Below are 24,888 nucleotides of genomic sequence, written 5' to 3'. Positions count from 1 at the left end.
CAACAACCAAGTTCAAAACTTAACGGAAAACTACCAAAAGAACTTAGTCATGAGCCTGCCAAGCTCTCAGGCGTCAGTCTGCCATATGAAAATTAGACGCAATAAAAATGGTTTCCACGTAAAGTTCATTTCAATGCTTTTTGGTGCAAGGAAATTTTTTTTTACTTCAAGATGTTGGTCCGAAATGTATACTGTATTATTTTATTTACTTTGAGTGTCCAATCCGCGAGATACGAAGATAGGTGGGAGAATGAACTCATATTTACTAATCTCGGCTTTACCATGGCATGTGGTATAAAGAAACATGAAACGAGTACGTCTTCTGGACCTCAGTGATTTCCGGTGCAATTGATTTTTAATAGCTGCGACGCTTTCTCTCTGGTTGTAATTTATATCAAATATTTTCGCAGCCCTGCTCTGTATTTGCTCAATCTTTCTTACTAGATAGCTGTCTTTTGTATCCCATATAACACTAGCATACTCTAGGATGAACCTTACGTGAAATCAAAACAATGTTTTTTGTTTACATCCTGAGGACAGTTTTTGAAATTTTGCCTGTGGAAATTTCGCATACAGTTCACTTCAGCAGTGAAAAAGCCAACGTGAGCATTCCATGACTGATTGTGCGTGAATTGTATACCTAGGTACTTCTTTGATACTTCTACCTTTCTCAGCAAAACACCGCAAATCGAGTATTAAAAAGGAACTGGCTGTCGCTTTCTGCTAAGAGTAATCTGGTTACATTTGGTAATACTTACAATCATTTTCCATTGTTCGTACCATCTCGAATAAAAATACCGAAGCTGCTGAGACGACGTATTTTAGTCTCGTGTTTTTGTACTTTTTCCTATCCAATTCAATGCTCTTCTGCGTTGCGGAAGTGGGTTGTAATTTGTCAGCCACGCGCGGTTGCTGGTGTCATTGCTGCGGGAATACCTTAAAGCCGCGGTGCGTATCACCGACAACTGTGCAGATGGCCTCATCAAAGCTCTATTTAAAAGGGTTTTATTTTTCACCTAGAGCGGTACTAGACTGCTAGTTACGTCTCCAGCAATGACTGCATTCAAAACTTTTTCAACACACTTAAAGATATCCAGCAAGGCAACATGCTGCTGTCAACCGTCTCGAATGATATCTTCGCGCTCTCCCGTGCTGGCACTGAGAGGTGCGGCTGTGAGCAACGAAGTGTTGGCTACGACGGCCGCATTAGGTAAGGGTTTTTTCGCGTGAGTTTTCACGGCCCTCGTTCTAAACGTTCTGCAACTATTCTGTTTCCAGGTAATTATGCAGGCATCGAGAATTAACCAGATCCGCCGATACCTTAGCGCACGAACTTCCTACACCACATGGTGTAGGCGGTGGGTTCGTTTCCCCTAAAAAATCCCCCTAAAAGGTATATGCTTTTTTAGAGCGCAGCTCTTAGGCGCCCGTTTCCCGCTTGAGCGGCGTCGGCGTCGGCGTCGGTGCCGGCGTCGGCGTCGTGGTCAGTGTCGGTGTCGGCGTCCGTGTCACCGTCGGCGTAACCGCGCGTTGCATTATGGAAAGTTCTCATAATGACGTCAAACGTGACGTCACCTCTTACGTCATGAGGGTTACCCTTGCAAAGGTTTCGAGGTTACCCTCACGAGGGTCGCGAGGGTTATTCTCACAAGGGTCGCGAGGGTTACCTTGACGGGGGTTACGAGGGTTTGGCCTCACGAGGGTTACAAAAACTACCCACACGAGGATTACGAGGGTTACCCTCACGAGGGTCACAAGGGTTACGAGGGTTGCCCTCACGAGGATCACGAGGGTTAACCTCATGACGGCTATGAGAGTTACCCTCACGAGGGTCACAAGGATTACTTTCACGAGGGTCACGAAGGTTACCCTCACGAGAATCACGAGGGTTACCCTGGCGAGGGTTACGAGGGTTACCTTCAAGAGGGTCACGAGGGTAACCCTCAAGAGGGTGCCCCTCGTAACGTCACACGTGACGTCACGTGTGCATGATGTCACGCTTGGATGCGGTTGACGTCACACGCATCTAGCATTGCCAATATTCCCGCTAAATATAGCGGGGAAAATTTTCCGTTAATTTTGGCAGAAAAAATTATGGCTGGATTTTCCGTAGTGACGTCACATGTGACGTCACGAAAGTAAAATTTTCAAACTGAATGAAGCGGAAAATTTCCCCCGCTAAATTTAACGGGGAAGGAAGAGGGGCATACCCTCCCCTCCGTACCACCCCGTCCTCCTCCTCGAGAGCTGCGCTCTAATTTGGCGTTACAAAAAATTGTAAACGTCTTTTTTTTGTCTTTTTTTTATTTGTTAAATTAAACGACGCATCGCCGAACGCTCATTGTCAGCCCATAAATTGCGCTAACGGTCCGAACCAGAAATCAATCTTTAAGAACAAAGCGTTATTTTATACAAAAGTTAAAGTGATTTTCTGAAATTTTCAATTGGAAAATGGCAGGTGGCGGAGCTCTCGACTACATGGAGCTGAATGACTCCGTGTACAGAAAACCGGTCCCATGTTCCGTTAAAAGTTTCATAAATGACTTATAAATTTAGAATGAGATAGCGGTTACTTCTGAAACGTCGGCACCTGTTTGGACCATGAGCGCTACATTAGGCGGAGTATGAGCTTTCGGCGACGCGTAATTTATTTTCTAATTAAAAAATGCTTGTATTTTCTTCTTTTTTTTTTTTGAGGGGGCGGAAGGGTGGGGTTATTTTGTATATGTCAGGAGTTTTGTGCTATCTGACAGAAGTTACAATTGCAAGTGCGCGCCTCCAGAGGTTGCCTGCTTCGAGCGCGCTCTAGTGTGAACGACCCATTTTGCGGAACTACTCCTTCCTGCTTGTTCCATTGATAGCGCAGCACAATATTCGTGAGATGAAGTATAGTTGTAAATTACGCTACTGTGTGAGAGCATTACCATCCCTAGATATGATCATTAGTCAGACGGGGATTTCAAATGTCTTTAGATTGAAAGCAGCAAAACCGAACCAGTAAAATGTTCTCTATGGAATGCATTTTCAGATATCAGAATGGTAGTTTACATTTTAATGGCGTCTAATCTCTTCGCTAGAACCAGAAGAGGCATAAGTTGACCATTAAAGTGGTCAAAGTGGTAAAATGTGATACTTATCGCGTGCATCACGCAGTAGCGCCTACACGAATGCACACCGGGACAACGCGAATACGCGTCTTATTTAAAACCGGAAAAACTGGTATTTCAAACTGCACACGTGGCAGTTCCAAGCTCCAGCTTTCTCTACACGAATTCTGTGTATACACTATGTCTACCACGAAGCTCACAAGGTGGTGGAAAATAGGCGCTCAATGGATCAGCCAACGCTCGGTCTTGCACCATGCTATCAGACTGCCTGGCCATGCTCACGCTCAGAGAGCGGCACCATTCACGGGATGAAAATCAGGCGATTGATTGGTCAGCGAGCACGTGGTTTCCAGCGCACTGTCAGCTTGACGGTAAACCGCCATCTTGAATTGGGGAATTTGCGGAGTTCGGGACAACAAGGCTTTGCTTTCGCCACACAGTTGGTTTGCATCTTCTGTGTGTATTTTTACCTGTTTCACGTTTAATTCCTCGTTTATTTATTTCATTCCGTTTGCCAGGTGCGTGAACTACGTGGCTGGGCAAGAGGGCAAACGGAAAAGCCGTAATATCAACCTAGCGAGTGTACGATGGCTCCAGATGCTGCAGTAAAAAAGAGAAAAAAATACTGACACACCGGTTGTAGTTTAGTTACAGTAAATGTGCGAATCGGTCTTTACTATGGCACGAGCGACAACGTTGACAAAGAAGTAATAGGCTGTGACTCGGGGGACTTATGGAAATAGGAAAGCAGCATCGCACCCTGTCACCTGCACGTGACAAGAGCAACTCTAATCGGGTGTCATCTAGACGACACGCGCTTCTCCCACTGCAAGTGTCCTTTGTATCGGATATACTTTGTGAGGAGGAAGTTCAACAGCCGGTACAATACTTTAATGCTTTGCATCCTTTGGCGCTAGGGGACCTAACTGACTTCGAAGGAAAATGGTCACCTGGTCTGAATGTTTCTCCCGATGCACTTGTGCATCACGGAAACATGATCATACTCAGGTTTACATTTTTTTTTATTTTCTCTTTTCCAAGTAAACTGAGTTCCACTTTATAACCAAGCGGTCTGAACAAGGATGGCATGAGTGGTTTCTAGAGCTATTCGTTTTATACTTTGTAAGGACAATATTCAAGAGAAAACTGCATTTCTTGTGGCCGCTATCATAGAATATATATATATATATATATGTTCTTCATTTTTATGTCTACAATATATACGCATTTGCTTGTAAGTGTCGTCCTTACATGTACAGGTAGTTATATTTGAGATCTGGAAGTTCAAAATTCTTGTTTTTTTAAAAATATTGCCCAAGTTTAACCTAGCCCCCCCCCTCCCCCCTTTTTTTTCTATACCAGTAAATAAAAAAAAATTAAAAAAAATACGTAAAGACTAACGAAGCAAAAAGAAAATGTCTCCAAGGTAGAGAGAGATATTGGGTAGAACCGGCTGTGACCTGAAAACAAACGCCATGAGCGCGCAGAACATTGGGTGGCATTACAGCACGGGTTCACTTACCTCCTTGCACCTTCTCGGTTGCCAGGTCCAGTTGGGGTGACGAACTTCGTTGTGTGGAGATGGGTGATTCTTGTCAAAGACGAAGTAGCTTCCCTTGGCCGTCGAGGACTAACTCAGTTGGACTTGGGAGTTACTCTATAATAACCAAATTATAACTTTTGTAGCGAACGAAAATACTTTTGCGAAACAATGCTGAAGAAGGTAACGTCCCCTATACGCGGTCGGGGAGGAGATGCTCGGATGTCAGTTTATCTAAGCTAAAACCCGAGCTTGAATAAACGTGTCCTGAGGGTGTTTCTGAGATGGCCTAAATATGGCAATAACTCACTCTGAGGGCTCTAAGCATCCTAGAAGTCCATAAATCACAACGATGCGTGGCCCATTTCTCTAATAAAAAAGCAATCCAAGATGGAAACTATCACCGGCAATGGGAAGAGCATTGCGCCGGTAGATAAGACGACATGTGACCAATGAAAGCGCGACATTCCGTTGAGATTGTAAACACTGTAATTACAAAATGTGTAAGATTTTGTAGATGATAGAAGGAAGTAAAGAGTAGTCGAAAAATGTTAATTTTTCATGGAGAGGGTACATAATACGGCATTATACGTATCAAATTCAAATTCAGCGAACAATGTTTTAGAACGCAGCTCTTAGGCGCCCGTTTCCGGGTTTCGCGACGTCGGCGTCACCGTCGGCGTCAGCGTCGGCGTGAACGCGCTAGATTTAACGGGAAAATTGACGTCACACGACCTCAACACCAATTCGATTCCCCGCTAAATTTAGCGGGGAAATTGACGTCACGTAACCTCAACATCCATTCAGTTTCCCCGCTAAATTTAGCGGGGAAAATGACGTCACATGACTTGGTGTCACGTCGGCTATGAACAAATTCAGTTTCTCCGCCATATTTAGCGAGAAAATTAATGTCACATGGCCTCAACAGCATTTCGATTCCCCGCTAAATTTGGCGGGAAAATGGACGTCAAGTGGCCTCAACGCACATTCAGTTTGGCCGCTAAATATAACGCGGAAAATGACGTTACGTGACTTGGTGTCACGTCACCAATGAATAAATTCAGTTGCACTGCTAGATTTAGCGGGAAAATTGACATCACGTGACCTCAACAGCAATTCGGTTCCCCGCTAAATTTAGCGGGGAAAATGAGGTCACATGACTTGATGTCACGTCATCTATAAAGAAATTTGGTTTTTTCGCTAGATTTAGCGGGAAAATTGACGTCACATGACTTCAACAGCATTTGAACAGCAGTGATGTCGACACCGTGGAACTGAATTGCTGTTGAGGTCACGTAGCGTCAACTTCAAGTAAATTTATCGGGGAAACTGTGGGGGAGGGGAGCGTAAGGAGGAGGACGAAAGAAGGAGGAGAATGCGAGACAAGGAAAAGGAGGAGGAAGAAAGGAGGGGACGAGCAGAGGATATGGAGGAGGAGGGGAATACCCTCTCCTCCGTACTCTCCTCTCCACCTTCTCAAGAGTAGCGCTCCAATTTCGCGTTTCACAAATTTGTAAACGTCTTTATTTTTGATTGGGGGGGGGGGGGGGGGGGAGTGATGGGTTCGGTTGTCAGCTGAGCTCAAGCACGCGCTCGCTGGGTTGAATCATAGTCCGGGCTGTATGGGCAACGAGACGCTGGCATTCGAGATATCACTCCGCTATTCCACCGGGCGGAGGCGCCAGTATCCTTGGCTTGCTATTGGCTGACAGCGGTGCTGGTTTCGGAACATGCTCCTCTCATGGCTGGAGATGACCTCGGTGTGTTGCGATGTTTGATATCGTTTTTAATAGGGAAATCGTCCGCGTATCATCATGATTTAGGGATTTCCAGGATGCTTAGAGCCAGCAGAGTGAGTTACACCTTATTTAGGCGATCTCAGAAACCTCCTGAGCCCATCTTTAAAATCTGATGACGGAAACATTGTCTCTAGGAGTTTGTCGACCGGGCACGAACGCTGAGCGTTAGCTCTCGAGCTCCCCAGCACAAACTAAACTCCATTTCTGCGTTTCCACCGAAATTCCCTTGTTGGCCCATCTCCTTTTGATGGACCGGCAAATTTTCGACGCCTCGTCAGGTGGGCGCTTCACACTGGCTGAAAGGCCACAACCAATCGGCTCACCTTTTAACCATGGGGAACTGGCATACGTTCCCGCGTAAAATCCCGAGATCCCCGTATATCTCACGGTCAAAGGTCAGGCGGGCTCGGGTGCAAGCGAAATAACATTGAACTCGCAAGGTGACTCAGACAGTCGACTCCGCTGTGGAAGGCGCCGACAGGGTGGAACACCCGTCATTCATTCCGCCAGACCCGGTCTGACGTTGCCTTTTTACCGTGCCCCAACGGTCGAGAAAGACCGATGTCAACAGTGCCTGCCTGAACCACCGTGCTCTGCCGGCCTGAAACGCTAGTTCTCATTTTCTCGGTTAAAAACGCGCGTTCCGACTCTCGCGTCGTAAAGTACGCCTGCCTCTCAAGATCGCCCACCACGGGAAGTGCTACGTCAATGCTTCCCTACAAGCCAAGTCCCTCAAGTGGTAACGAACCACCCATGGAGCCTTCGCCGTTCCTTACACTCACCGGCTTACATTTTTAGGCAAAACAAATATTTGATGCAACGAGTCGGGTTTCTTTTTTATTTTTTTTTATTTTGCGACACGACGCCTAAGTTTGCAATGCTGAAGGGCATGTTGACAAATGCACAAAAACTGCAAATCTTTGATTCTTTTTTTTTCAATTTCTTAATTTGCTTACAAATGCGCCACTGCTACCTGATTTTGGCTTCAGGATTTCAATTTATTCATAACGTGGCCCATAGAACACGTACGTTGTATAAGAAACCGCTAGATTATTCCCATTTGTTTTTAAACAGGCGAAAAAGGCATCTGCCAACTAACGCGAACGAGTTGCTTCCCAGACCCGGAACCGCGACCTTGCAATGCGATGGCCAGGACAAATCTAGCGGAAACATTGGAAAGCAAACATAGAGCAGTGGTTAGGTTGTACAAATTGACGTTATATTGCATGTCGCACTTAGAAAAAATCAGGCACTCAATATTAAAGTAAGCAGCTTAGTGATACTTGTCTAAAGATTGGTTGTCACCTTTTTTAATATTAATTATGACTTCGACATTTTGTCCAGACACGACCACAAACAAAGGTTCGTACCAATGTTGCCAGGACAAAACTTTCACCATCATTTGCGTAGCCTCAGGACGTATATCATAAAAAGATAGCGGGTCACGGAGTCGCCTTGTCGAGCGCCAAAAACAACGGTCCAAGCGCCGGCTTCACCCGACGGTCGGAGAGAGTGCCCCGCGCGTGGTTGTCATCCAAACATGGGTACTGTGCCTCAGGTTATGGTAGACTGGTTGTTTTATCAAACACCCCAAGTTAAGATCTCTCCACACTGGTTAGCCTAGGCGAATTTAAATTCTCTTTTCTGAGAAGAGCGGCTAGCAGGTAATTTCGAGGGGACATCTAAAGGTACAGTCAGTCGCATATCCGAAGAAAACTCCAAGCGTATCTCGTCAGCATGGTCCGAGGTAAGTTTCACGAAACAATCTAACGCCACAAATGTGCACAAGTCAAAACGTGAGAACAAATTCGTAGTCACGAAACTAAACTATCATAACTTTTGAGAGGGTTACGCAGGAATCCTGCGACGGCTCCGGAGTTGTCTTACGCACTTTTTTACGATCAAGTCAACATAGCCGACAACGTCGCTGAGTTACTTGTTCGCGACGACCCACGGACACTTATTTTTTTTACGTGCTCCTCTCGCGCTTCCCGACTTCAAGCGGCAAGAAAAAAACAAAAAAAGTATCTGAAACCGACCACAACGGACTTCAATGCTGGATCCAGAGACACCCGGAAAAAGCTACCGCCAAGGGCTAGCTCGGCGACCTGCTGAGACGCAGCATTGCTTCGACGGTCTCTGGCCAAGACCGTCTGCACACGACCGGGTGTCTTGCTGAAGGAATATGCCAGCACGACCCTTGTCGACCATTCTCGTATACTAATAGTTTGATCGCTGACCTCAGTTTTCAATTGCGAGGTCTGTCTCTTCTATTTGTCATTCCTTTGTTTTCCGAGTCAGCGGGGATGAACGCTGTCGTCGAAAAGGGCCTGCCATCGGTTCTATCTCCTTGTTTTGTGCGATATAGAGCTCAAATAAACGCCGTATGGTATGTACATTTTCAAATTAGTATGGCACTTTTTTTTTTCCGACACGACGGTACGTCCTCATTGTCGAGCTAGAATTGTTCATGGGAGCTACGCAATGCTGGTCCAGCTTTTCTTTGCCGAGTGTCACGTCAGCATCAAGATGCAATCGTCAAAGGTTGGTCCCGAAGTGCTTACCGAGAAATGGTCCAACACCGCGAATCCAGCGCTTCGATCAAACGCGCGCGTCCGCTCTGAGTTTAAACAGATATTTACGTGAGTCTTGCTGATACTATCGTTTAAACTTGTCTTCTTGGACGTCGGCTCACTCTTGCATCTCCGAGGCCACGAAAAACGCCGCGCCGATATGCTTCTATCTACACCTCATTGCAAACGGGCGGCGCGGGCTGTCTTTTTTTAGTAACGATGACAGTTGTGTTTACTTCGTAGCGATCGAGTTTGTAGCAGTCGACGAAGGCGGTTAACCCGGCTTCAGCATTCGGCCTCGTTTAAGTCGTGGTAGCCTCGACCTTTCACTGCACGCACACGATCCCCAGACAAGAACTGCCGGAAAGGTGCCTGCGTTTGTCATTCAAAATTCACGTGCTCCGAACCATGCCGAGCTCTCTGATTGGTTGTTCGTGTTGCCAAAGACGCTGTCGCTATCGCAACAGCCCGCACTGGGGGGATCGGGAGCTTAAGGGACACCGGAAGTTCTATCTTTTCCGTACGAAAACGCCTCTTTCCTCCTCTAACTTAAAAACGCGTTCGAGAATACCGATTTCTCCTCAAGCACTTGCGTTCAGAGCGTCCGCTACGTTCAGGTCTTTTTCTGCGCACTCGAGTACTGTGCGGCGTGACTGCCGGGTTCTTCATTTCTGGTTCGTCACGTATACGCTGTACATTCAGCGCGTATCAATATGTCTGAGTGCTGTCGCACCCCAGTTCTTTCGTTCAATAAAGTGAACTCCAGTGTTTTGTTTAACTGCAAGTGCGACTGCGAAATTCCATCGGGGAAGTTCGGCCAGGACATGGGAGAGAGATTGTTAGTACAGTCCTGTCAACGTTGAACACCAGAGTTTCTAAACAGCCCGCTATGACCGGGGAGGAAGCAGGGTTCGGGATTCTATGGTAGATGCTATGACACTGATAAGTGAATTAAAACAATTAATCGTGCGTAAGTCTCACTCGTCACTTCTGTCTGTTCAGAGACTCTGCAGAGGGGCGGAAACGCGGCCGACGCCTCTGTAGCAATGGCTGCCGTCTTCCAAGTGCTTCAGCCGTACGCTGGTGGTGTCGGCGGCGACTGCTTTTGTCTTTTCTACGATGCCTCTAAGAAGAAGGTGCATTGCATAGACGGCAGGTATCTACCTTGTTCTTCCTAATTTTAACACTTTGATATGAGTAAATCCTCTATGATAGTGGGATTTTGGCCAGAGATCATGTTTACGGAGAATTTCTTAGCTTAGATTTAAAAAAAAAATACGTGGTGCTCAACAAAGCTGACGGGAGACTTAATTGTAGTTTCTGATTAATGCATGTATCTATCATAAAATAATGAAGAAAGAGAGAGAGAAAGCGTGCTCTGCGCGTTGTGTGTTGGGTTGTACGGAATCGTTTGTCAAACATAGAACGGCATTTTGATGCTGATTGGTAAGCTAAGCAAGATACACACGCGTGATGACGTGGCGCAGTCTACCAAAATCGAATAGAAAAGCGACGAGTTGTTGCAGTTTAGCACACAACGTTCCGTGAAATCGAATACCAATCAGAAATTAGAAACTGCCTATTTTCTATCAATTAGACGTAGTTTCCAATCACGTCACTGTAACGTTGAGGTGTCGGTTATCAATAAACTTTAGTAATGTTTCTGAAGTGGTAAATTTTCTTGGAAGCGGAAGGAGTCCGGCAATGCTGACAATGGAGCTCCTGCTGTCCAAAGGCTTCGGCACCAGCGTCGAAGCCCGATCGAAGGGCCTCCTAGCTACAGTTCCGGGAGCTGTCAAGTGTTGGTTCGACACAGTCCGTGCTTTTGGAAGCGGCAAGGTAACATTGATCGTGATATAATTATCTGAGTATCAGTTGTCGGGAATCGGGAACATAGCTAAAACAAAACGAAACTGTAAGGATCACGGAAGAGTCTGCTAAGCATTTCATCCAACTAGAGATACTTAGAAAATCAAGACAGCGTGTTAATTTCAGAAACATGAAAATTATAAAAACGAGCGTTGTGCTTTAGTATTTTCCGTTGTGTCAATCGGCGTTGATATAACAAAAAGAAAAAAAAAAGAGCCACAAAGAAACAAAGAAAGTCAAACATAGGCTAAAAAGACACCTTAGAAAATTTATCTTTGGTTCCTATGATTTTGCTGCGTGTATACTTATATATAATTTATTTATTTATTTGTTTATTTCATATTACCTTGAAGGCCCCGTTACAGGGCATTACACAAGGGATATGGGACACTAAAAGTTCCAATGTAAAAACAGTAATACAAGCTCGTGAGCAGCAACACAATGAATGACAAACTGAATATTTCAATATGGAACATAGTAATACAAACCCGTGAGCAGCAATAAAAATACAAATGAACACAAAAAATAATAAAAAAAAGTAAATGAAGGCCACAATATTAACATGTTAAGACTCAGCATTATTTGCACAGGGACCTAAATGTTCACCTAGTAGCTTTTCTTAAATACGTCCACATTGTTAGTTGTAACTATGTTATCAGGTAAAGCATTCCATTCTAATAGTGTCAAAGGAAGAAAAGAATTGGCGTAGGAGGCGGTGGAGGGAAATATAGGCTCGATTTTACAGCTGTAAAATAGAGCCTATATGGAAAAAGCGAAATGGGACGTGGGAGTAAAATTTTTCTCAGCGTAGGGTTGTGGTGGTAGATATTGAAAAATGCGTCAATCGAGATATCTTTCTTCGTAAAGCGAGCTCAGGAAGATTCGCTCGCTCTCGCAAACCAGAAACACTAGTATAAAAAGAATAATCAGAATAAATAAATCTCAAACCTCTTGTTTTGCACACTTTCAAGTTCTCGTTTAAGGTAGTTCTGCCACGGGGACCATACGGATGCAGCGTACTCTAGCTTGGGGCGGACTAAATCTAGGTGTGCGATCTGTTTCACTTTAGGGGGGGGGGGGGGGGGGGCGAGTCTTAAGTTCCTTCGTAGAAAATCCAGTGTGCTATTTGCCTTAGCGATTATGTGATTAATATGAGTGGTCCATGTTAAATCGCTTGTTATATGAAGACCGAGATATTTGTAGGATGAAGCACTACTGAGTACAGTGTCGTTAATATTGTAGGTGTAAGAAGATAGAATGTGACCCCTGTGGGTGAAATAAAGCAGAAAATCGAAACTCTACTCGCACTTGCAAGAAAAATATATGACAAGGTGCAAGTGGGAGGCAGAAATGCCTATCGGAGTGACGTTGTCCTGAGAAAAATATAGATGCACCGCAAACAGAAATTCAAATCGAGTTGTAATTACTACGATGCTGGAGTAGTCACTTTCAAATTGTTTCCCTGGAAAAAATGGCGACTTCGACCTTCAACCCGTTGTGCAGCACAAAAACGTGCTGAACTAACATGTAGCGGCGTATTTCAGTTCTGTTTTGCTGAACTTGAGCCCTGAGTTTACACCAGTAAGGTTATCTTTAAAAAAAAGTAAAAAAAATAAAAGAAAAACCTGCGTAGAACTAATTATTTATTTATTTATCCATCCAAATTCTACTAAGAGCAAAGAAAAAAATCAAATTCTTTAAAGCGCATTCTAGAAAACAAATGTCTTATCGCTGTCCCTTTTTGCAATCTTCCAGTTAAGCATGGCCGATATTCTGCAACCAGCAATACATTTCGCCGAAGAGGGTTTTCCAGTAGGTGTTATCAGTTCTCTCGAATGGGGAAGGCGCCGCTCAATTCTTACGAAAATTCATGGAGGAAAAACTTTTCTGAAGGATGGCAAGTTCACGCCTAACCCCGGAGACATTTGCAAGAACATTCCCATGGCTGGACTGTTAAATGTAAGCCTCTCCTTTGCAGTTGGTATGTGGACTTTATAGTAAGGTGTGGTCGTGGTAGTTGTATATGACAAATACTTCACGTTAATACCGATTCTGTTTTATTTTTCTTAATAAAATTAAGAAATAAGCATGATAGCTTAGAAGTCTGTGACAGGGTAGACGCACTGCTGGGAGGAAAAAAACATTTGTTGCTGAATATTTACTCTCACCAAACGAAGGGCAATTGGGTAAAGAAGTTAACGAATATGTTGCGTGTACAAACTTAACTCCCTCATGTTACAATAAGTCAAGCCAAAAAATATGTTAAAAATATGTTAAAATTCTGTTTTGTAGTTGCATTTTAGGCCCCCGTTGGAGCCGTCGTGTTGCATGTATCATGACGATGATCAAGCAGATCGCTATTACGCGTGAAATACGAGTATTGGGGATGAATTTAGTCGCTAGACCAAAGGAGTTTTTACCCTAACGTGGAACTAAATGATCGAAACATTTCCCCTTCTGCAGAAAATATCGAAAGAGGGACCTAGCGCCGTTTACACGGGTCCCGTTGCTCAAAGCATAGTAGAGGCGGTTGCGGCTGCCGGAGGGGTCATGACCACAGAAGACCTCAAAGATCACTTACTTGAACCAGCGGCTGTGCCACCAATCTCTACGACGTACCGAGGGACCACAGTGCACACCGTGCCATTGCCGAGTCAGGGCGCCATCTTGCTGGAAGCCCTAAATATCATCGAAGGTTTTGATTTGCACAGTAAGTTTGTAATTTGACGGATCACAATAACACGAGGCTACCGTTTTCTGACACTAATTAAATAGATTAAATACTGTTCGCAAGACAATATCCGGAGCAACACAACATTTTCGTGCAGCACTTACACTGATTCTGTTACAGTGGTTTCTATGTCAGAGACTTGGTATACTCATCAAAGACTTTCTTGTTTTGCTCTGGTTTTTCGACTGTTTTTTTTTTTTTTGTACAAAAATTTTAGTGTATATTAGCATTGTTTTTTTTATTTCGTTATTTCACGCGTCTTTAACTAGCCAGTCCTATTTTATTTAAAGATAAGGAAAACAAGCTTCTTAAGGTAAACCATTTCGCATTCTTCAATCTTTGATTTTAAGTAAATATTGAGCATTCACTGGAAACAAACAAGGCTTTGAGACTCTTTTTAAGAAAACGTGATGTGTTCTTGTTAACTTTTTTTAATCATAGAAAGCTATAGCTTCCCCTTATTAAAGAAACGCATACCACAATAAAACGTGCATACCACAGTAGACATCTTCCGAAAATCGGGAAATATATATGGAGGACTACATCTGGATCATCCTGTTTAAACCTATCTTGCTTGCGTGCGTGTCATTAGATGTCAGACAGAAGCCTGGAGACGTACAGCATCTGCTTGTCGAAGCCCTAAGGTTGGCCTACGCTGATGGGTTGTCCTGCGTGTCCGACCCGGCGACAGGCTCAATCACTGAAATGATAAGCAAGGAACATGGGAGGAAGAGACAAGATCTTATTCTCCTCGATAGGTAATGTTGCCTTTTAATTCCTTGTTGATTTGGAGAATAAATGAAAAAAAAAACAATACAGTTTTCTGTAGCCAGGGAAGACCACAAGTCAAAAATACGATATAGTTCAATATAAATGTTACTGAAAATGAAGTTGCAAGCATCCTTGAACTCGAACCAACCGCACAAGTTGTGATGTAGACACCTTTAAAATTATGTGTACTGAGTTTTATTTTGAATTTTGTTAGTAGGAGCGTCGTAATAACCAATCAAAATGTCAAAGTAGGCCACCCCGAGGCAGCGCGCTGACGGTAGGAAAGCACGAGAGCGAAGAGAAAAACTAGAAAACGTGACGTCATTAGCGGTGTTAGATGACCCTTGCTCGCCACCAAGCTGGCTCGGGGATTCGGTCAATGGCGTCACGACGCTCTGGACCCAGGACGTTTAACTAGGGCAGAACCGGCATGGCGCTGAGCCCGGTGACGCCGAAAAAAAAACTCAATCCAGACTGCCTTACTCACCGAAGCGTTTTCACCCAAGCTCCTCCCATACTCTGCTCGCCGCTCGGTCAACTACGTTAGGCTTAAGTGACGTCTGCTCTGTGCCTTCAGTATGCTCCGTCTGCTCACTGTCACGGCTGGCTTTCAATACGATCGGCGCACCAAAAGGAGTTTCGATGCGAACCCGCATTATTATCACGGCGTAGGGAAACGAGTCCCCACTGGAAGCAGGGCTTGAATGGCTTTCTCAAACCGCTGTGCTATTCTCAGCGTTCGCGCGTACGACGACTGTGTCTTCCAAAGACGCGCCATGACATCTCGCTCTGGATGACGATCTCGGCGCGCTGTCTAGAGCGTCCACTATGCGTTGACTTCTACTGGTTAGGCAAGTGTTGGTCTCTAAATATCACCTGTTTGACACCGATTCAGTGGTCATCGCCATAAAAATATGGGGCAAACAACCACGTTGCCAAGGTAGTGCCTAGGCAAAGCAGATGTTTGCCTCATATTTTCATGGCGGCGTCCGTTAACTGAGTTTCCTAATTATGATGAAATTTACCCCAGACAAAGGTAAAAAATGGGGAACTTAGAAAAAGAAAAAGACTGAAAGTGTGTCGTCTCAATAGCCGAGAGATTGAGGGGACATTTCGTGGCCACGCCTACTTCTGTTGCACTTCGCTCCATGTATGGAGAATAATTAAGCCACCTCCTGCCAACTAAAACATCCTTGCTCTGGACAGACAACAGGCGGCAAAGAGGATCGCCTTAAGCTTGGCAAAAATCGCTGCAACTATTTTTTTAAATAAATGTGGTTTACGTTGGGGGCGGATACAGGTGCCATGTGAAAAGTGCAAAAAGAACACCCCCCCCCCCCCACCCGCACCCCCCTTTTCCCGATTGCACCTCCCTAAAATTTTACACATCCGGAATTCAAGAAAAGAGGGGAGGGGGTTAAAAACATCCGGAATCTCCCGCTCCCGTCTCTTAATCAGCCAATGTTTACGTTTACTTCAGCCCAAGATAAGTGCGATAACTCAATTCACGGGAGAAAAAGCTATAGAAGTCCGCTCCTAACTCAGAGTTCTTGAAGTGTGCTCTGGCTTCCGTTCAAATTGTCCGGCGAACTTTGGAACGCGCCACGTTACCGAAATCGGCTGGCTTCAGCGGGTGAATGGAGGCGCAATCAACTGCGCAGACAAGGCTAGGTACTGGCGTAGCCATCATGGAGCCAAACGTCATCAACATTGCTTCTTTTCCCTTGTTTGTACTTGTCTCTGCGAGAGTACCAATGACGTCAGCAGCATCTCCTCTCGCCGTTAGCCAGTTGCGTGTACTCAGCGGTCCACCTGATAGGCGCGCCTGCACAGCGCGCTTCTCAGTCTTGGGAGCCGTCTGGACGTCCCGCAGTCTCCTGTGTCACAAACGCCGTCGTCGTCTCGCCATCTCGCCGGCTGTTATTATTGTCTCTCTGAGTTTCCTTCACACAACGTGCACAGACTGATGCCGCAGTTATGCAGACGTCGTTGGATTTCGTAGACGCCAAAACGTAGGGAAAACTGCGGTGCAGACGACACTTGCGGCTTGCAGACGTCCACCTTAACGCTGGCCCGACACGACCCCGCCTGTCGTCGCGTAGATAATGACGTCATCGCTCGTACCACGCTCTTGCCATGTTTTGGCGGCCAAAGGTCAATGTTGTTCGACAGGGCCGAAGGTTCGGTTTCGGTTTCTGCTCATGTTTAAAGTAATATTTTACATAATATATCCCACTTTTGCAAAGCAAAATACGTAATACCTTTTATTCGTGCTTTCTAATGCGAAATTACTCATTATCCCGACATTTCCGGAATCGAGCGGAATTGCCCTTTTAACGGGCTCACAGTTTGAAGATTTTCGTGTCCCACGCTTCAGCTAGCTACGAACCGCTCACGGCTGCGGCAACGAAGTTCAGCACTTACTTTCCTTTTCTTTTGTTTCTCGCCAAAAAGGAGGTACCACGCACCCAGAAATGTGCCGACGATGAAACAAGCAGGAACCGTGTTCACCGCGACTGCAGACATTACGGGAAACACCTGCGGTTTCATCAGCAGTAACTCACTCTACTTCGGAACAACCATTGTCGAGGAGCATGGTTTCTCAGTTCAGGTACGCATTGTATAAAGAACTGCACTGGAAGAAGTCAAAGATATAGAAAAGCTTTTACGGATGTTTTTTGTTTTTCTTTCATCTCAAATAGATCAGACAGTATATAACGGGCATACTTAAGATATTCTTTGTCTTGGCCGTAGAACAATAACACCGAGCACCGGACAATGGGGCTAGAAACTAAGGAAGGAGGTTTGAGAGCTTGGGGACGTCAGAACGCCGAGCATTGATTTGAATACTTAGGGGGTAGACCAACGGTACTAGAACAACTCAGTTGAGAAACTGTCATAGAGCCTGCTCTGAAAAAGTACCACCAATCTTTACTCGAGAACCGAACTAATGGCGATCGCAACGCCGCCTAGCAGGCTCTTGTCTCCTCCTCTCCCTCGGATTCTCTGCGCATAGGTTTCAAAGCGGCGCGTTTAGTGGCGGAGGAAGAGCGACCTGCAAAGATACAATTGCAGTGCGCTTCCAGGTAGCTTCATGATTCCTTATTTTTGCACACATTTTTTAATCGCAAAATGTCATACAAAAGATTATTATTCACCATGAGTTTTTGTTTGTTTGTGTTCTCGTTCTTTGAGGTCATCGGAACTGTTTTATGTTGGTAAGTATTCCAAGCTTTCGCCTGCCACCTGAATGGAAGTTTTTTTTACTAGCGTTTTGTAACCTTCAATTGGCACGTTAAAAGCCTTCAAGCTATTAAAAAAAAAGCTTAGTAATGTCAGAGCTTAGTAATGTCAGAGCTATCTTCTTTTTTGACATTTTTAGGCTCCGTATTCTTCTGTGCACCCTGCTGGAGTGTTTGATGCATATGTGTATGTTTCGTTTTCGTCTGTGTTCTGAGGCCTCACCTGAGAGGCACGTTGTTGTTGGTGGGCATCAATAATAATCATAAAAACGCACATAAAGATAAACATACGTATTTAATTCATTCCAATCGACAGCCGTTATGTTGACCTTTACAGAGCCGGGGCCTGGGATTCAACGCGCGTCCAGGACATCCGAATTGCGCAGGACCTCGCAAGAAGCCATTTCACTCGCTCATGCCGGTTATTGTCACGGATACCGAGTCCGGAGAGTGGATGAGTGTCATGGGGACCATGGGGGGAACCGCACAGCCACAAATTCTTTTACAAGTGGGTAGCTGATGCTTGCATTTCTTAACATGTTGCCAACTGTAGGCAGATATTATTAGGTCGATAAACCGCTGGACTTGCCTGCATACAGTGTTACTGCCTTCATGCTTATGAGTCGTGAAGAACTGCGTATGTAGTTAACCTTTTGGTATAGGGCGAGGATGAAGCACACGAGGCGGTCACGATTATCGCAATCGTCGCCATTTACTTACACAGTGGTAGGTCAGGAAGTTCCACATAGCTACAAAATGTAACGTACACTTTGAATATGTTTTTTTTTTTTTAAACGCACATTTTCACATACACGCGCAAAACTGCACGAGATGAGAAGTCTCAGATTCTACATTAGAAAATATTAGTTTCAACGACGAAAGGTTAAAGACTTATCCAAGTTCGTTCATTACAAACAACTGGCGTTATTTTTTTTAAATTCTAATTCCTAATTAGGGGGTTATTATAAAAACTATTAGCGCCGTGGAATGCGCTCATTCTGAGCAGCAACGCGGACAATGAAGTTTGATGCTCCGAAACACTCTGTCCGAGGGACACGCAAGATAGTACTAAGGTCGTGTGGGCAATTTATGTGCCGCACAATGCGCATCACGCACTGACGAGAGAAAATACACCTGATGAGGTACGTCGCAACACAATAGGGCATTAGTGGGAAGGTTGCATTCTAACAAAACGACCAAGTAATGTTCGCCCTTATAGAGGGACACATCAAATCTGTAGAGCGAAAAAAGGCTCAAGTGGGGCGAGACGCCGCATTTAACCGAACCGGATATGATGATTCATGCCAAAACTTAGGGTGGAATTCCGCTTTATTCCAGGTGCTCTTAAACCAATTGGAGTTCGGTCTAGACCCGCAGAGAGCGATCGAAGAACCTCGGGTGCAGTTTGGTGGTATTGCGGAAGTCCATCCGAAGTAAGTAGTCATACACTTGTAAAATATGTTTTGTGGAAACATACAAATAACTAGCCATTTAAAACATATTGTAAAAAAAAAGAACATTTTCTAGGAATTCCAGGAAGTTGTATTTTTATAAACCTGTGCTTATGTAGCGTGTCGTATTACCCTAAAAAATGGTCACAAAGCATTTAAAATAACCTTATGACGTGCTATTATACGTCCTAGACTTCGCCAGCATTAGTGTTTCACGGGTAATTAAGCATCCTTGTGGTAATCTTAATACAGTTTAGGCTCAATTTGAATACAAGACTTGAAGCCAAAAGGGTCGCATTTTTTGTTTAAACGTTCGCTTAAACCTAATACCCATCAACATTTGTCATTTTATTTATACGAGTTTACAGCGCTTATATAACGTTTATGAAACTTTTAACGATATTATCTTGATTGAATAGAGCTGAATACTGGGGTATTTTGGTAGTAAGCATGAATACAAGTTATGTTTAAGATATTCCAACGCAATCCGCAGTTTAATACAAAGGCCAGTGCTCTTAATGACTGACTTTTTGTCTAGTTTACATCATGTCATCGCTGTAACTTGAGAAGTCTGAAGGCACATGGAAGGAATTATAAATAATTAAATATTTATAAACACCGCCCTTTGCAATTACACGAGACGTTAAATCCTAACTTTTTGAGCAATTTCAAGATAGCGCAACACACAATTAAATCGAGTCATTAAAAGTTTCTCGTTTCGGAAGGGTAGACAATCGAAGAACGATCAACAAAAGTAACTCGTCAGGGTTCCGGTCCTCCCATAAAAATAGTTGCATTTTCCCAAGCAATAAAAAGAAAGCAAACATTGTATACGGGGCACAAGGATTTTAGCGCTCGTTTGAAACGAACGGTGAGTGTAGTTGTGGTAAGACATTCATTCTACTTCATACATCCTTTAATTGACATCATTGAGAGCTCGCCGTAAAGAATGTACTGTCGCGAGCAAAAGTCTGGATAACACGGGAGCGCCGACCGAATTGCATCGCCGCGCTCCCTGACGGCGCGGCGCCTGGTGCCGAGACCCGCGCAATGCGCACGCGCGTCCTTTCTTATCTGCTGGCCCACTCGTTCGCTCGCTTGAACGCGATGCGCTCCTGAGCGATTAAATGGGCGCTAGGTGCCGCCCCGGGAACCAAGATTCCCAGAGCCTCGCTCACCGCTCGGGACGAGCTCGCGTGCTCCGCGGCACGCGCCGTTCGCGCATCTTTCCCGCGACTCGGCGACGCGTTAAAAAATGTCGCTTATGTTGATGCAGCCGCAATGAATTGTAGAACTTGTATTCGCGTACTCGAGGCAGCCTTGGGCTTCTTTCCGAGTGATCATGCACGCGCGGTAAAGTGGTGAATGACGAGCAAAAAGAAAACGCCAAATAAGAAAGAAATATTTATTCAACCCCCCTCCCAAGAAAAAACAAGAAACAAAACGGAAGGAAAAAAAGGCGCTGGTTCAGTTAGGGTGGCTTGTAATTTTTATATTGTTGATGGCGTCAGAAAGAATGGAAAAACATCACCTTCCTAGAAAATGTTGCAATTCTGTTGTGTAATCGTAAAGCAGAAAGGGATATATTTCCCCCTCTGCAGCCGTGCGCGGCGGCCATGGGAAACGCGCCGTGACGGTGACGCGGGGATCGCTGCAGCTCAACGCCTCACGAAGAGCAGTAGAGAGAGAAAGAGTAAACAGCCTTGAGGAGAGCCCACGGAAACCGGTGCATCCTCACGTCGACGTCACTGAGCACGTCATTCGGAGAGTTGAGGGGTGCCAGAAACTTGAATCTTAGCTATTGTTTAAAATTATAATTGGGGCACACAGACTAAATCGTTTTTCTCTTCTTTACTTTAGGAGTGTCGGAGAACAACTCCTATAATTTATTTGGCCATTGTCCGGAAATTGTTGCATAGCCGCTTTATTTTATGACTTCCGGTACAAGTCATCACAGCTGATGTCAAACTGAACATTTTAAGGTCACTTTGCGAACAACCATGCTGAGAATTTGTGGCCAGTACCATGTTTTTTTCTCGTTGTTTTCCTGAGTTCTTGACCCTTTACAACGCGTGCATAATAAATTGAGCAGCAGCTGTTTGCATTGTAGCCGGTGCAAGTTTAGGATGGGAAGCCTAAAAAATAACGAATGGAGGGAAGCGACAGTTTTTAACGCGTCGCCGAGTCGCGGGAAAGATATGCTCGAACGGCGCGTGTCGCGGAGCACGCGAGCTCGTCCCGAGCGGTGAGCGAGGCTCTCGGAATCTTGGTTCCCCGGGCGGCACCTAGCGCCCATTTAATCGCTCAGGAGCGCATCGCGTTGAAGCGAGCGAATGAGTGGGCCAGCCGATAAGAAAGGACGCGCGTGCGCATTGCGCGGGTCTCGGCACCAGGCGCCGCGCCGTCAGGGAGCGCGGCGATGCAATTCGGTCGGCGCTCCCGTGTTATCCAGACTTTTGCTCACGACAGTACCTTTGACTAAATCCCTTCATTATAAGGTGCATTTTGTAAAACGATAAGGAAGTGCCTTACTGTCGCATTAATTTCCAATGCAGTGATCCCCTTAACATCGAGGAAGGGGCAGGTGACGAAGTGATACGGGGACTGACTGCGAAGGGACACGTCATGAGCAAAATTCTGAGAGGCCTCGACAAGTTCCAGGCAGGCCACATCCATGCCATCACGCGTGGAGACTGGTGGCGACACAGGACGTCGGATACACAGCTCCGCCAGAGCGACTCGGGAGTGCTCTGGTGCGGAGCGGACGGTCGATGTAACGGAATCGCCCTGGGCTATTGACAAGATGGTCTGTTGAGCTCACTTGGTAAATAAGGCTTCTAAATGGAAAAGCAAAAGAGGTCTTCTGGGAATGAAAGAGAATAAAAGGGGGACCGAAGAATCGACATTATAACTTTATAACGTTTCTTCATGACATAAAGAGCCTGTCACAAATTCGACATTTTCAACCGATGCTGTACACTCTAAGAAAAAAAATGGAGGAAATAGGTAGCAACGGCGTGTCTTCCTTTCTTTTACTGACGCGCCCCCAAGCGGACACGAAAAGAAGGGAGGAACGAAATGTTTTTCTCCTACTCCAGGCAGACGGGAGAAAGCTTTTGCACTCCCGACTCATCTTCTTTCGGTTTCGTTTTTCGAGCACGTTGCGTACGTTGTTTAATAAATGTTGTTGAGTTCATTAAGCTTCAGCGACAGCGAAGACCACCTGTAATTCTGTCTTCTAGTCCAAACGTGCAGAATATTTTGGTTGCATTGACATTATTACAACTAAATTTATCAAACGAGCAAACGAAGCCGCTGGAAACAGCGAAGTTTCGGAGCAGTGGCGGCAGCGCTACGTACACTGGGTAAGATGGCCGTCTCCGGATTGCGGAACCCACATGGAACTTTGTCGACGTTTTCGGCGTTATGAAATTCTCAGGAATTGCGTTCAAGACACGCAGGTTTTGCTGCCGGCTGCCTGGGTGCCATCCGTGCTGAGTTCGGTTCTGTTTTCCGATTCCGAGTGCCAACCGGAAATCAACGTGGTTCCGTATTTCTGCGTGTCAGCAACATAGCAGCAGCATCGTGATGGCAGTGTTCTCTGTTGTGAACAGAAGACTGGAATTATCGCCGATGTGACCGTGTGTTCGTGTATCAATGGTCTAACACAGTGGCGTCACGAGGGTCAGCGGCACCCGGGGCGGGAGCCCGCCGCAACACCCCCCCCCCCCCCCCGCCCCCCCCACTCTCGTGGCCCGCCTCGACAGCCCCCTGTGCGCTGCACCCGGGGCGGTCCCCCCCCCCCCCCCCCTTGCGACGTCACTGGTGTAACAACAAGATAAGATGACGTAAACTGTCGGGCATTGGTGCCGCTAGTCGGGCCGCGATCGGAGTGGGCGGGGTGTGGCAGGTTGACATTCCGCTTCACATTAAAGAGTTTAAGACCACTTGAGGGACTAGGTGCAATCGATTGACGTGCGGATAGTCATGTTGGAACGCTGGTTTGAGCAGTAGCTCCTATCGTACAGTGGCCAATGTGACTGTTGTTGTATTGTCCCCGAGAGCGATTGCGCTCAGGGGCAAGGACAACAGTACGAAATCGTGACGGAAAGTACGTATATTTACAGTGTGGAAGTTTAGCATTAAAAAACAATAGTAGGTAAAATCGAAAAAAAAAGCTACCATTTATTTTACTGTTTAAATATATACTACGGTTCCTGGAGAAACTGCCCTCCAAGTGGCACGCTAGGATGAGCGCTAGAAGTTTTCGGACTCGCCACGGCGTAGCTCCGTACACTTAACACCTGCCGCAAGTCGCGGCTTTGACTGCATCCAAGTCGATCGAAAAGCGATTTCTCAGCCCGTGAAGCATCACTTCCAGCTGAGTGAATATCCGCTCTACAGAGATTAATTCAAGACGGCAATTGCAGCTTTGCGCGAACAGCACAAATAGAAAAACAAACACTACAATAGAAATACTGGCTACGACGGGCCGTGCGGGGAAACAAACTCGTGGCTTGGAGCCACATTGGAGCGGCTTGATTTATTGACTTTCAAATAATTACGGCATGATCGAGCTGTTTTTATTAAGAGATTCATCCCCTGAGCTATTCAAAATACTCCCAGAGGTATGACATTGCAGAAACAAATCAACATGCTGGGAATATATTTTATTGCTTAGGGAGTCACCGAAAAGATCCGTACGTTCAAAACAATCAGTATAAAATACGGAAACGCAGCGCTCGGGTGTTATGTTCGGGTAAGTGTGAAGTTGTATTGACCATGATTGTAAACCTGAGACTGAAAAGAAAAGAGAACACAACAAAAGGCAGTAAAAGAGGAGGCAACGTCTCAAACTCAGCTGCAAAGTTTATTTCGTACACACTTTATATACCCCATCTCCAACGCCTCCTCTACAAAAAAAAAAAAGAAAAAAAATTCGCAGCTGAGTTTGAGACGTTGCCTCCTCTTTTACTGTTTTCTGTTATGTTCTCTTTTCTGCCCCGGTCTCAGGTTTACAAACATGTTCAACTTACACCAGCTCGCCTGCACTCTAACTATTTTTTGTTGTATTGACGTTTGTATGCGCCATGTGTTTGCATGCCTAAATGTATGTTACCCTGGTGCTTGTAGTAGGCGTAATGTGTGTACCAGAGCCGTGTATACAGAGAGTTTGGTCAATGGGAGGCGCGGGCAAGGCGTGCACGAGACTCGGAAAGAGGGCTTGGCACGCTCGCTTGATCAACCAGAAGCCGAAAAGAATCCCCTAGCGGTGGTAGCGAGCAGAGGTCGGCATTTTAGGTCGCCCTCACTCACCCTCACCCCCACAGCCACACTCACCTAAGCCCCTCACTCACCCTCACCCTCACAGCTACACTCACCTTCAGCCCCTCACTCCCCCTCCCCCTCACAGTCACACTCACTTTCAGCACTTCGCTCACCCTCACTGAACCTCACGCCCCTCACGCCCCTCACAGCCCTCACGGACCTCACGCCCCTCACTCACTCATGGCCCTCACGCCACTCACCGCCCTCACGCCACTCACCGCCCTCACGGCCCTCACCGCCCTCGCGCACTCATAGCACTCACCGTCCTCACAGCCCTCACCGCCCTCACGGCCCTCACGGCCCTCACGCACTCATAGCCCTCACGCCACTCACCGCCCTCACCGCCTTCACGGCCCTCACTGCCCTCACGGCCCTCACGCCACTCACGGCCCTCACGCCACTCACCGCCTTCACGCCACTCACCGCCCTCACGCCACTCACCGCCCTCACTCACTCATGGTCCTCGCGCCACTCAGG

General features: G+C 45.9%; 1 protein-coding gene across 1 annotated transcript; it reads left to right on the top strand.

Annotated features, from left to right (window-relative positions):
• Nucleotides 1-1,128: 1,128 nt before the first annotated feature.
• On the top strand, nucleotides 1,129-19,069 carry LOC8035698 (glutathione hydrolase-like YwrD proenzyme). The gene is made up of 9 exons (XM_040499958.1): nucleotides 1,129-1,210; nucleotides 10,022-10,175; nucleotides 10,708-10,858; nucleotides 12,644-12,847; nucleotides 13,352-13,598; nucleotides 14,212-14,377; nucleotides 16,845-17,001; nucleotides 17,970-18,140; nucleotides 18,971-19,069. Exons 1-9 carry the CDS (start codon nucleotides 1,129-1,131, stop codon nucleotides 19,067-19,069), a joined length of 1,431 nt encoding a protein of 476 aa, XP_040355892.1.
• The last annotated feature ends 5,819 nt before the right edge of the window (nucleotides 19,070-24,888 follow it).

The sequence above is a fragment of the Ixodes scapularis genome, unplaced genomic scaffold (genome assembly GCF_016920785.2).
Source record: "Ixodes scapularis isolate PalLabHiFi unplaced genomic scaffold, ASM1692078v2 PGA_scaffold0__279_contigs__length_252992795, whole genome shotgun sequence".
Lineage (NCBI taxonomy): Eukaryota > Metazoa > Arthropoda > Arachnida > Ixodida > Ixodidae > Ixodes > Ixodes scapularis.
The sequence above is the reverse complement of the archived record's forward strand: the minus strand, read 5'-3'. Positions and strand labels throughout refer to the sequence as shown.

What these genes read in the sequence shown, in the direction of transcription:
- LOC8035698 (XM_040499958.1), top strand. Translation starts at nt 1,129, where the DNA reads ATGATATCTTCGCGCTCTCCCGTGCTGGCACTGAGAGGTGCGGCTGTG. An exon ending in CGAAGGTTTTGATTTGCACA is followed by an intron (nt 13,599 to 14,211) that starts GTAAGTTTGTAA and finishes GCGTGTCATTAG; the next exon opens with ATGTCAGACAGAAGCCTGGA. An exon ending in AGCCACAAATTCTTTTACAA is followed by an intron (nt 18,141 to 18,970) that starts GTGGGTAGCTGA and finishes GCTTTATTCCAG; the next exon opens with GTGCTCTTAAACCAATTGGA.